General features: G+C 39.2%; 1 protein-coding gene across 1 annotated transcript; it reads right to left on the bottom strand.

Moving 5' to 3' along the window:
* Window positions 1–11,000: 11,000 nt before the first annotated feature.
* Window positions 11,001–13,014, bottom strand: LOC112201127 (xyloglucan endotransglucosylase/hydrolase 2). The gene is made up of 3 exons (XM_024342142.2): window positions 12,649–13,014; window positions 11,937–12,130; window positions 11,001–11,573 (listed from the first exon to the last, which is right to left on the bottom strand). Exons 1-3 carry the CDS (start codon window positions 12,928–12,930, stop codon window positions 11,204–11,206), a joined length of 846 nt encoding a protein of 281 aa, XP_024197910.1. The 5' UTR covers window positions 12,931–13,014; the 3' UTR covers window positions 11,001–11,203.
* Window positions 13,015–13,806: the final 792 nt, after the last annotated feature.

The following is a 13,806-nucleotide window of genomic DNA, read 5'->3' as shown; positions in this document are numbered from 1 at the left end:
ATATGAGTAACTACGTTTGATCTGGTTGATCGAATTCGAAACGATAACCAAATTGGCTGAATTTTCTACAATCACCATAAAACATTACAATCTCTCCATCGAGCGGTTGGTTTCTCCGAATTCATTTTCTACTTCATGGTTGCTTTAGAATGAACCTAAACAATTTAAATGCAATGTATAAGTCATACAACTTTAGGAATAAAATTGGTATAGACCAATGTGTTTGTAATTAAAATTAATTTTTTTTATCTTATGTCCACGCACATCCATTGATGGAATATATACAAACGTGATGTGAAAAAATAAGCACGTTTCGCGGTTGTCATGGCATCGGTCAACCAGTAAAACATATAAGTGACTACGGTTGACAAATCCGATCGGATTCGAAAATATGGTGAAATTGGCTAAATTTTTTACCACACTCATAATTTATTGTAATAAACTCATCCAACGGTCGGTTTTTCCATTTTCTTTGAATTGATAGGGGTTGCTCTTTGGAGTGTATGATATATAAATATAGGTTTATAAGAGTAACTACGTTTGACCTAGTTGATCGAATTCGAAACGTGAACCAAATTGGCTGGATTTTCTACAACCACCATAAAACATTACAATCTCTCCATCGAGCGGTTGGTTTCTCCGAATTCATTTTCTACTTCATGGTTGCTTTAGAATGAACTTAAACAATTTAAATACAATGTATAAGTCATACAACTTTAGGAATAAAATTGATATAGTCCAATGTGTTTGTAATTAAAATTAAATTTTTTTTATCTTATGTCCACGCACATCCATCGATGGAATATATACAAACGTGATGTGAAAAAATAAGCACGTTTCGCGGTTGCCACGCCATCGGTCAACCAATAAAACATATAAGTGACTACGGTTGACCAATCCGATCGGATTCAAAAATATGGTGAAATTGGCTAAATTTTTTACCACACTCATAATTTATTGTAATAAACTCATCCAACGGTCGGTTTCTCATTTTCTTTGAATTGCTATATGTAGCTCTTTGGAGTGTATGATGTATAAATATAGATTTATAAAAAATTAGTGTCTTTAAAAATTTATTTATCAACAAATTAGTATCTATATATAAATATAGATTTTTTTGGGTATAATATAGTTATATAGATTGTTATCTTTGGTTGTATTTGATCATTATCAATTGAATTTCCAAAGCTTAATTAAAAAAAAAAATACTTGTGTCTTTAAATATTTATTTATAAATAAAGTCCGCAAGGCCCGGCCCAAAAAAGCCTCCAAGGCTAAGCCCGGCCAGGCCCGGCCCGAAAAATCCCGCAAGGCCCGCTTTATATGGACAGGCTTGGATCCTTTGATTTTTAATAAAGCCCGGCCCGGCCCGGCCCGCAATTATTTAAAAATATAGCAAGGCCCGGCCCGGCCCGTTGACGACCCCTACCTGCAGGTTAGGATAATCGTGGCTGAAGCTGAGGTAGCGTCTTTGCAGCTTTATAGTAGGAAGCCATTTTTGTAACTTTACTGTTGATAAAAACTTTCTTTGTGTAGTAAGCTCCGATAAGCATTTACGTTTTATTTTGTGGTGACAATTTAATTCCTAAGCATATGTAATATATGACTCTGTGGAGCGGGTCAATATTGACATAGTGGGTTTCAGGGCATCAGTATGTATTTGGTCTAAAGGGAAAAAGTTTATAGGTATTTTGTATTGATGGTTGAACCATCACACATGTATAATTATGGGATTATATATCGATTTTTATTTGTGTTAAAAATCAAGGGCGTGACACTATAAATAGAGGATTTCCGGAAATGAAATAATTACCATTTCCGTCATTTTTCCAGAAAATTCCAAAACCATTCTCTCTCAACTTCCAGCCTACCCGACCCATACCTGGTTTTCCGACCCGAGTTTTCCGGAGAACTCTTGTGTCAACCGGCGGTGAAACCGACCCAGATCGCTTCCTCTCTTCATTCCGGTCCTCCCTATGGTGGTGGCTTGTGGCGATTTACACCGCACACGACGAATCGAAGCGGTGAAGCTAGGCGGCGTCGGACCTGGCTTTATTTTCCGATTCCAGCAAGATCTCGGCTTGAAACCGGTCACGTTTGGTTGCTAGGAGCATCCTCTTTCAATCCATAGTGGTGGTTTTAATCGATTTGCAAGAAGAATCTTCAACTCACTGTGAACAGTGGTTTCTAGCTTGCGGTGGCCATCTAGAAAGAGGATGCTCCTAGCAACCAAACGTGACCGGTTTCAAGTTGATGGTTTTGACTTTGGCACGACGGTTTTGACCGGTTTCAACCAAACGTGACCGGTTTCAAGTTGATGGTTTAAAGTTGGTCCTTATGGTGAGCTCTCCAAGTTGGACGGTAGGATTGAGCTGGTTTTGACTTTGGCACGACGGTGTATGTGGTGCACGTCCAGCTGCCTGTGGCGGCGCATGGTGACACGTTCGGCCATGTTTGGGGAATGTTTCTTTCACCAAATATCATCTACTCGTTAACACGAGCGTTTTGATATATGGTTTGTAGCATTTGGAGAACGTATGAGCATGTTAGCGTTTTTGGTGTTTTCAATTATTTTGATTTTCGATCCATGAGGATCCGGCCATTCAATCTACTTGTAGTTTTGTTATATTGATTGTAGAAGTATTCTAGAGACTTTAAGTGGTCTCGAATGAAGTTCTGCCTCGATTGGCGTTACTTTCAGGGTTTTAGTTCAAAGGGGGTTTGGACTTTAATCAATTTGTGTTTCGTGTACTGAGATGAGACGTATGTGATTAGGTACTTGACGAGGTTGTCTTGGACAATTATTTTGTGAGTGTGTTATCTCGGTTCTGTAAGAAGACACAGCGGGATACAGAGGTGAGTAATCTCACAATATTCATTTATGAACGGATTTACCTTATCATTTTAGGAGTTATTTATTTAACTACAAACTATAGTTGGTATTAGTGGCATTCCTAAGTAAATGACTACATATATATATATATATATATTTATGTGAAATATATATGCTTTGGTGATTTTGTGGTGATACAAGAAATATGTGTGAGTAAGTTCATTATTGTATTGTGATGTGACTTTTTGGGAAACAATGATTGTGGGAAATGAGATTTTCTATTGTTTTGAAAAGTGTTTGGGGTTTTGGGAGTCACATGTTGTGATTTCTCTTTTTGAGAGTTGTGTAACATTTTCAAGTTTGGGGGACCATTTTAAATGTTTTAATCTGACGATCGGGAGTATGAGGATTTGGGAGTCAGAGGTTGTGATTTCTCCCTTTTGAGTTGTCTAACATTTTGGTCTAGAGTGACTGCTTTTAAATGTTTTGGTCTGAAGGTCGAGTAACCTAAGGATCCGGGGTCGCTGGGAGTGACCTCAGGAAAATATATCGGGACATCACGCCTTTGGTAGGGTGAGTGGTTATGATCAGTTAGAGCTCTAGTCTATGGCCATTGAATTTCATGGGGAGTAGCTGGGAGTTACTTGATGCTCATGAGTACGTGTTTTTAAAAGGGAGTTTCAGGGATTCTTTCTTTTAAATGTCCAGGGTGCATGAACTCATTTTTCATATTTAATTGTTGGGGCAACAGTTTATATGATTTGTCATGAGGTGACTTGTTAGGTTGTCCTTTTGGGAAAAGGTGTTGAGTTTTGGAAGTATTCATTGCGTGAGTTGCTTCCTTGAGATGATTTGACCAGGGTGGTCTTGATTTTCATATATTCAGGGTTGGGGAACATTGTATATGATTTTGGTCACGGGGTCGCTTGTGTTGTTTCTTTTGGGAAAAGAATGTTGGGTTTTTGGGGGAAGCATGGTATGCATGTGTTCCTTTTTCTCGAGTTGAAAGGGTTTGCTCATTTTGTGTGAGTTGTGTGGTTTTCTGTTTTGAGTTTACTCATATATGCTTTCATAAGCTTATCAGGTTTGTTGTATGGCAACTCAGTGTCCTATTCGATGGTGTATGGGTTAATCCTGCAGGTCAGGGTAATCGTGGCTGAAGTTGAGTTCTGGTAGTTACAGATTTATGGTAGTAAGCCAATTTTGTGACTTTACTGTTGTTAAGACTTCCACTTGTAGTTGCTCTGAGGAGCATTTACTTATTATTTTGTTGTGGCAATTTAATTCGTAAACTTGTGTAATATACGACTCTAACGAGTGAGTATATATTGACATTGTGAGTTCAGAGCATCAGTATGTAGTCGGTTTAAAAGGAAAAAATTTCCAGGTATTTTGGTATTGATGGCTGAACCATCACACATGTATTGATTTTTAATTATGTTTAAAAGTCGGGGCGTGGCAGCTGCCCTTAAGCCTTGATTATTGAAATTGCAGAATATAGGGTGGGGGATATAGAGCCTAAACCCCAAATTACAATGAGCATTAAGAGAATATCCCAGAATAATACCAAGAGTCTCCATTAAATCTATGTATTCTAATAAGCACCAATTAGCAAAGAGTGCACAAATGGCTACTATATTTGCTTTGACATAGCGATGACATACCGGAAATATAAGTCTTTAAGGAAGAAGCATAATTACAAATAGCACAGCTTTTCCTCTATGTTACCACACTGAAATAAATCCGGCGACACTCAATTTCATCCTGTCACTAGGAGGTTGTGTCTATTTGATCAAGCAAATAGCTGGCCGCCTCGCTAGCTAGACAAGGCACACTGAGTGTGCAATCTGGGACAAAACCCACATTGCCCTACCAAAATATGATAGGGACTTATTGCTGGGATAAAGTCACGTTTTACTAAAACTAAAAAACAATAAATCAAACAAGAAAAATAATATGGGCCTAGAGCAGAAGCCCATGCCCAAATACTACCAAGCCCAGGCCAAAGATAACAACTGCAAGAAGCATGACCCCACCATCTCGCGGGCACCCTTTCCCTCTGACCATCAGCAGCATTGCCACCAACACCAACTTGACGTCGAGCGATCAAAGTCCGTCCATGTTCCCCCTTATGCCTGTTAGAGGAATCGCTGCACCCAAGATCAAGCACAAACATCCTACAACAGATTGGATCCAACTTATTCGATATCTCATTGTCCATCCCAGTGCTGCCGCCACACTGTCTTCTCCACCAGGTACCAACCAGGGTAGTCTCAGCCCCAACCGTCTGTGCTTCGCTCTCAGGTAAGGCGACACGGGCTGTGCCTCTAATAGATGCCATCCTTTCACATAAGAGCCTCCGATCAAACAAGACAGCGTTGCTCGTCCCCTCGTAGTCTTCACTCCCACTAGACCACTCTCCACCGAACCCTCGGTCCTCTTGGGCCCGTCCAACGAGGATGCTGCAAGGGCGCACTGTCGGACGGAGCATAACTCTCTCAACGCTAGGTTTTCTCCTCCTTTTTTTTTTTGGTGCTGTTTTCCCTTTTCCCTTTTGTACTAGGTCTTCCCTCCTCTCTTATAGTCTTATAGGTGATGAAAACGTGAAATATGGGGAATGAAATATTTGATAGAAATAAAGTTTAGGCAATCTATTGGAGATGCTCTAAATAATCTGCTGAATATTCTCTCCTTTTTTTTGTTTTTTTTTTTTTAATAGAAAAGGTCAACAAGCTGTACAAAGACAACACACTTCTAGGGTCATCAAAAAGAACTGTTTTACAGAGTACACTAAAACAAGCTTATTCGAAAAACAGGATAAGCACCCAACATATCCCTAGTACATCCACCTTTTAGAGTTATATGCACTTTTACTAAAACAAAAAAACCTAGTCCTCCGTTGTAGATTAAATGGTTCATCGGAGATAATAATTATTTTGCGTTCTTCAAAGTTTAAGCAGTATTATAGGCCTTACAGACCCAAACCAAACCAAACCCATAATAAAGGGGCAACCCAACCAATGGAAAATTCTAGCCCATTGAGCCTAAAGCAATGGGCCCAAAGGGTGGGGTAACAGAACCAAACAAATTCAGCCTAGTTAGTTGTCGAGGTGGCCCATTCAGACCAGCCTCTATCTCTGTCTTCCACCACCGCAAACATACAACCATCATCTTTGAGCATAGCACCACCATTGGAAGACCAGTCATTGTACCCATCGTCACCAGCGTCCTCAACCCCCCCAAAAAAAAAAAAAAAAACAATTAGTCTGATCTTGACCTCAACAGGTTGTATAGCAACTCCAACACAGAACCTCTATCCCACAAGAAATCCAGGGCCTCGTCCACTAGAGAACCACTACACCGCCATAGTCACTCCACCCACTGTCGGCAGGAAAGACCAAACAGTCACCACCATATCCATTCTCATCCTTGTATAACGCATCAGTAAAGCAAAAACCAAGAAACATATCCGGGCAGTGGCAGAGCCACGTTGGGACATGGTGTGTCTAGTGCCTTACTAGGAATATTACTTATTCATTTTTTTTAAATTTCTTTACTGAATAAATGTATAAAGGATTTAGAGTTTCCAAAATATAACTAAAAGATGACTTGCTGCCCAGTACCATTTGGTTTAGTGAATAGTCTCCCCTTCGTAAGTGAGAGGTTGTAAGTTCGACTCACGAAAGACTGGTTGTAGCGTTTGAGTTGTTTTAAAAAAAAAAAAAAAACTGACTTGCTATAGTGGTAGGGGCTTGTTTATATATTTTGGCTGGTCCTAGGTTTGAAACGTGTTTGCAATTTTAGACTTATATTTTTTTTTAACAGTAACACTATTTTTCTTATAGTTTTAAAATTCAAAGATAAATTATATTCCCATCATATAAAAAATTGTCTAAAATCTAAAAACTAGAAATTATTAATAAAATATGTGATTTAAAAAAATGTTGATCTTTCTGTAACCTAATCTAATTTTTTATTTTTTTTTATTAAAATTTTGATATATTTGAAGTTTCAAATTTTGTTCCTTTCGAGTGCCCCACTAACGTAGAGATCAACTTCTAGCTTCACTATTGGATCTGGGCGAAACACTTGGGTGCGCCGCACCAAAACACCAGCAAAACCTACATGGTCCTACACCAAACCATTACCAAAAGACACCCAATTCCACGCTAAAGTCCGCTCTGCTGCTAGGTTGACATTAAATACAAGGAATATACAAACAGTCTCAAGGCTGGCAATGACATGCACAACCACCAAGTTTAGGAAATTTTGTCGTAGATCAAAAATTCACGAGCAAACCCTAGCAGAGCGACTAGTACCATGTACTAAATATTTTCTCCTCTGATAATCTGATTATCTTGATTCTAGGAACTAATTTTAAGGTCAGATTGTAGAGAGTTATTGTCAGTGGTTTGCATTAACTCAATTCATGTAATTATATTTCTATTAATGTATATCAGCAAGTGTAATTTAAATATACAAGTGCAGATTGACTCTAGTTATTTGAGTCGTACAACACAGATTAAACTGAAAGACCATCTTTCACTTTAGTCACTACTGTTAAAATTATTGTTACAAACTATTAAAATTGAGAATGACTTTTTTTTGTTTTTTTGTTTTTTTGTTTAGAAGGGAAAGAAAATTACAACTTAAAGCCCCTACTACAACCAAAACTAAACTGATCAAAATTAAAAGCAGATAAGGCAGAGAACGACAACTTTTGGGACCAAGTGATAGGAGTAGAAGATCTATGACCCATATTTGTAACAGCATCAGCAACGAAGTTGGCTTCCCTGGGAACATAAAAGAAGGAAATAGCTTCGAAATTGCTAGCCAGACTCATGATGTCTTTCAAAAGAGTACGAAGACGCCAAGGAGAAGCACATTTTTTGTTGATAGAGTCTATAATTAACTTGGAGTCACCTTCCTTTTCTTTAATTTCAACATTTATGCCCAATTATTTAATAACAATATAAAGCCATAAAATCTCAACATGTTAATTACATAACAATATGGAATATAAAGCGTTCCCACAGTGTTCCCTAGCGGCGCTTTCTCTTAGGAATGTCGAGCACAGAGAACCGCACCGTCAATCCTTGCGGAGCTCGATGGTCGTCTAGCCTTGGCACGTCGCTACGTGTTCGATGCTGATCGAGAGTGAGGTGTGTTGTGCACGGTTTCCAGTTTTAGGTTGATATCCCTTTTGGTTTGGGTGGTCGGATCCCGGAGGATTTCGGGTGGTCAGCAACGTATTGGCTGACCTATTCGATCTCTGATTGAAGGCGGAGGGGAGTGGAGAACAGAGTCGATCTAAGACGGTGATAGGGATCGAGTTTGCTCGGAATAGTTTCTACCAGAGCCCAGACTGTTTGGAATGCAAGGGATCGGGATTTCTTCTTGATTCGGTCTGATTTTGTTGCCGGCTTGGACGGAGAGGCAGCGACACCAGACTTGACGCTGATGCGGTGCTATTGGGGCCGGCCGCCGAAAAAGCTAGCGGCGGTGGCAGATTGGCATAGGCAGGGTTTCTGCTCACTTTGCTCATATTTGGGCCTGGGCTCAAATTGGGGCTGTTGGGTCTATGTTGTGTGCCAATAAGGAGGGTGCCTTGCCACCCTCATTCGTCACTTAGTGATGAAGGTGGGCATGGCCTAAGTTGTAGACTTTCTTGGGCTTTTAGGTTGACTTATGGTCCATGACCAATAGTTTCGAATCAAGACTGCTATTGGAGTTGGCAATTATCTTGAATAAGATTGGTAGTTTTTTTCAAGCGGCTTATGGATAAGGAATTGCTCCTATTTGTTTGCTAGGAAGTGGTTCTCTGTTGGTACAACAATTGCGTGCCTGGCCAATGAGAATGCTAGTCAATGATTTTGCCCTAGAAGACACGGAGTTGTTCTTTGTTTATGGGTTTGCTTTACAAAGCGGGGTCAACTTGACTTGTAATGAGTTTACAGGGCTTAGATAGGAGCTTGGTCGTTATTTTGCCATTTTTCTATATTTTAAGTGTATGTTAGCCTCTGTCTTGTTGGCTGGTCATCTAATGCAATGAACATTTACTTCAAAAAAAAAAAAATGGAATAGAAAGCACTACAATAAAAACAAAACAAAAAGAAGAGCTTTGCAATTTCTTGACGCTATGAAATTACATAAGAATAAATAAGTGAGAATTAGTTATACTTTAGGGAGGGAAATGTAAATATTGATGGTCTATGAAGATAATAATTTTCTTTTGGTCAAAGGTGAAGATGATTAACTGAGTGTGCATGACGCAGTCAGAAGTAATGGGGTTTACAAGCTATAAACCTTAAAACAGATAAATTTGGAGTGGACCAGAATATGAGAAAACTCTCAATTTGATTGATAATAATATAAAAGATAAAGTCTACAACCGTTTCAGATTGCTTAAATACTAGAAAACAAACCCTATGGAAAATAACAATCAAGCCTAAAACAAATCCAAAACTAACTAGAAAACCTAAAATGATGTCAAAATAGTAAAATACAGTTTTGAGCCCCGAAACGACCTTAGAAGCTCGAAAAAGCACATACGTCGTGGCAAAGCAACAAGTTCGACTCCTGGTGTTGCTCTCTTCTCACAAAGTTATAATAATTAGCATTCTGATACCGAACGTCAAATTTGCAATTTTACGGTTTTACCCTTTGCTCGATCAATCTGCTCTTCAATCCCTTCAGCTAAATGCACTACATTAGTGCATCAGTAGCGTCACTGCATCATCTTTTTTTTATTATTAAATATCGATCCATAAGATAATACATTATTTTACATAAGTTTAATGATAGCTTTATCGATAGTGACTAAAGTGAAAGACAGTGCCAAACATTTGGAGTGATTAAAGTGATATTTTTAAAAACTGAGTAACGAAAGAGTCGAATGGGTCAAAGTTCAACGACCATTTGTGACTTTTTAGCCTATAGTTTATCCTAGGGCTGGGATTGGGCCCGGCCCGTGTAAAATTTATAGAGCCCGGACCCGGACCGAAATTTTCGGGCCGGGCCTAAATAACATTTTTTCAGTTTTGGGACCGAGTTGGGCCCGGACCGTTTTTTTCGGGCCGGGTTTTCGGGTTTTTTGGGCCCAAAAGGCTTAAAAAAAAAAACTAAAAAAAAAAAAAATAGCCAGATCAGATCTGCTCCAAACCCAAATTCCTCCGCCCCCAAAGCCGCCTAACCACCACCATCCAAATTCCAAAGTCGGGTTTATCCATATTGATAAGCAATTAGTATACAAAATAATCATTTTATTGATTGATGTGAACAAGGGTTCTTAGACTAAGTGAAAAAACCGGAGCAAGAAGAGAGATGGATGAAACCAGTTGAAAAGGAATCTCAACATATGCAGAGAGAAGGTGGCAGACCAAGTGAAAAAACCAGCCAAGAACCATTCAATTACAAAGGGAGGGAGCGTGAGAGGGGTACTGGGTCTCTAATGATCTACAATTGATCTGATGGAGAATGAGGACTAGGAAGAGCAGGGAAAAGAAAAAGAAAAGAGAAAGGAGGCGTATGGGAAAGAAGAAGAAGAAGATAAGAAGAGAGAAGAAAAAAATAAAAAAGGGGGAGAAAGGGAACAAGAAGAGATAGGATTCTCTTGAAAGAAGAGAAAGAAGAGGAGAATGTCAGAACAGAGAAGAAAGAAGGGAGAAAAGAATAAAATAGTTGTAAAAAAAAAAAAAAGATAAAATAATCTATGCAATTATACATGATTCGGGCCTTCGGGCTTTTTTTTCTTCTAAATCTAAGGCCCGAGCCCGGCCCGTTATATAATGATTTCGGGCCGGGTTTTATAGAACTGACAAAAAAATTTTAAGGGCCCGGACCGTTCGGGCCGGTCCCGGGCCGGTTCCGGGTCGGGTTCCGGGTTTCCGGGCTAAAATCCCAGCCCTCATCTTTTTTTGCATGCACTCTTCTGTTTTCTTTTGAAAGGAGGCACTCTTCTGTTTTTAGTTTAGATTTTTATATTTTGGCTTTGAACTCCTAATTATGAGTTTATGAATGCCTGCTGGATTTTAGCTATGCTTATTACTGGACACCAATATCTAACGGGCGTAGTGACTTAATTAGTTTCTTGTCCCAACGGTTTCACAATCCCATATTCCCAGTGAGCTATTAGCAAGGAGATTTTCAGAGAACAGAGCATTGTGAATGAGAAACTAAACAACGGACACTGAAATTTTATTATATGAAACAGATTCAACAAATGCTAGTTTACAAATTTGGTGTTGGTTTGACCATCACTCCCCCACCAAAGCTACAAAGAACTCATTATTTGACATGGCTTTAACACCAACCCTGTATACACAGACAGTACTAAAGAATGCATTCAAACTGATCGATTAGCTGGAAAGATCAGTTCCTACACTCAGCAGGAAAACCTCGTGGGAAGCGTTTTAAATCGGTGCAGTAGTTGTAGATCATGAAGTACTTCTGAACCCATCTCAGGCGTCTTCGGCTAGGAGCATCAAGTGCATTGGTCTGCCAACTAGGCTGAGAATCAGAGAATGATTTGGATGATTTAGCATCGATGACGTTGAAGTTTCTGTAGTATGCTGTAAAGGGTGCCTTTGACCAATCAGTTTTCACCAATCCTCCTCTGGTAGCCCAATCATCAGCATTCCAAAGGCTCGAGTAAATTCTCATGGCTTGGTTCTTTGGGAATGGAACACCCAGTGATTCAGCATTTTTGAACACTCTAATGGGAGTATTGTCCACCAAGAAACTGCATAAAGGGTAAGCGACCCAATCAGCCCATAAATCCAATTGTGAAAAGAGTGTGTCAGAATGTCAGATTGCAATTTCAACATCAAAATGACCAAAATTGAAAGATTCTTTAATGCATGGACCAAAAAAGTCCATTTGTTTTGTGGCTTAGGGGATCCAATCGGCAAGAATTGGACTGTTGGAATGGGCACTCCACTATGAGAGTAGTGTTTCATCCCTTTAGGTCGAAATTGGACATATGTGACCGTACAAATCATTTTGCAAACAAATTTGGCTGCCGAGCATTCTTCAATCTTCATGTCATATGAAACTATGAAAGCGTTACTAGTTACAAAAAAAATTGATATAGGCATAAACTTACATTATGTGCTGGGGCTTCCAGATGATGGAGTAAGTGTGGAAGTTTTTTGAGGGGTCAAACCAGAGATAGAATTGCTGCTCTCTGTTTCCCTTGCCCTGAGTGAAAATATTGGTATGCAACACATATGGATCTCCACTGACATTTCCCAAGAATTCAAAGTCGATTTCATCATGTGCAGGGCCTTGAGAAGACAACTGCAGATTTAGGCAAAACAAACGCAACAGTTGAAAAGTGTTGTAAATTTGTAGTTGAAAATAAATATCCTACCACCTAAGTGAATTCATAATCACTTTCTACATTTGATGCAGCCCATGAAGGTTCAGAAACTTTCACTGTTCTTTTTTTTGGGTCACTGTAAAGATGTTTCGATAAGACAAGCATTCATAATTCTAAGGGGGTCCATTAGAATTCATTTCTAGATGAAGTATAGGAAGCTTCTTTAGTTTACACTTTATTCTTTTCCTTTTTCTTTAAAGATCGAGATAAAGCCAAGTAAGGCTTCAATAATTTGTTCCTCCGTTCACCTTAATTTGAAAAGAAAGCGAGGTTTTCTTAAAAGAAAAAATTGGAAATCAGTGTCAACTTGTATATGGAGTACGCAGAATGACTTATATATTGAGAGTCTAAATAACAACTATATATCAGAAAATAATGAAGAAAATGTATAGGCAGTGCGAGTTACGTATATATTTTTATTTCTCCGAATACGTACGTAGTAGGCAGTCACAGTGCCGGCAGAGTTTCCGGCAACAAGCTTAAGTTGCATGTCAATCCTCCCGAACAGGTACTCTTTCTTGGACTGGAATCCAGAGCCAGAAACCTTGTCCAAAGACAAAGAAAGAAGCTGACCTCCCTTGAATATCTTAGGACGGTGACCACCCCATGTCAAGTCAAAGTCTTGATAGAAGTTGCCAGCATAAGAGCCTACTATTAAAGAGCTCAATGCTAAACCAACCAACAAAACCAAACAAGACACGTTACCAGAAATCCCCATCTTTTTGAAACAGGAGACAGAGAAAGAAAAAGAGGAAGAGGAAGAGGGAGTTTGAGATTGTTGTGAGGGTGATAGGGTTTTAGAAAGAGGTGGGTTTATATAGGAAGGGGGAATAGAAAGAAGTAATGGGTAGGGTGGGGGCTTGTGAGCAATGAACAACTGGAGGAGCCAAAGCAGAAGCCAGCTAAGCACAAAGATGCAAGCTGGAAACTTTTGTTTGAGCATTGAGGGAATTTGTGGTATTAGCTAGGTTTTGGGTTATTTGTGCAGAGGGTGGGATGGTAGCTAGGCTATAATTTTGTCCCCAGGATATGATACTTGATGGGTAGGACCTGAGCTCTGATATGATTTAAATTTGGTGGTGGATGACAACTCTGTATGGTATGGTATGGAGAATAAAGTTTCCCTAACTAGCGTTCCTAAGAGGACCATAACCCCCAAAAACTTGGGACCATCAATCATGTATGGGGCATTTTCAATTAGGAATTTGACAGTTGGCAGAATGATATCTGAGTCACTACCCCTCCCATGTCATGATCCATGAAAACATTTATGGATATGGCTTGATTCTGATTCATGGTTTCACTACTTTCACTTCAAGTGGTTTTCTTTTCATTTTTTTTTCTCACAAGACTATCAATATTGGGTACTTCAAGACTATCAAGAATCTGATTGTCCATGGCTGTCAAATGTTTAGAGTTTTATAATCTTCATTATGTATTGGTTGCTTTTGTTTTTCTTAGGTGCTTGATAGTGAACTTGGGTCTATCGTTTACCAAAGTGTTTATTGATCAATCGATACCCACCTTATCAATTATTGATAACCGGTGTCCCGACTATTTATCAGACGACCAGTACTTCCGTCTATTAACGACG

Source organism: Rosa chinensis, chromosome 4 (assembly GCF_002994745.2).
Source record: "Rosa chinensis cultivar Old Blush chromosome 4, RchiOBHm-V2, whole genome shotgun sequence".
Lineage (NCBI taxonomy): Eukaryota > Viridiplantae > Streptophyta > Magnoliopsida > Rosales > Rosaceae > Rosa > Rosa chinensis.
This window is presented reverse-complemented; position numbering and strand designations above follow the sequence as displayed.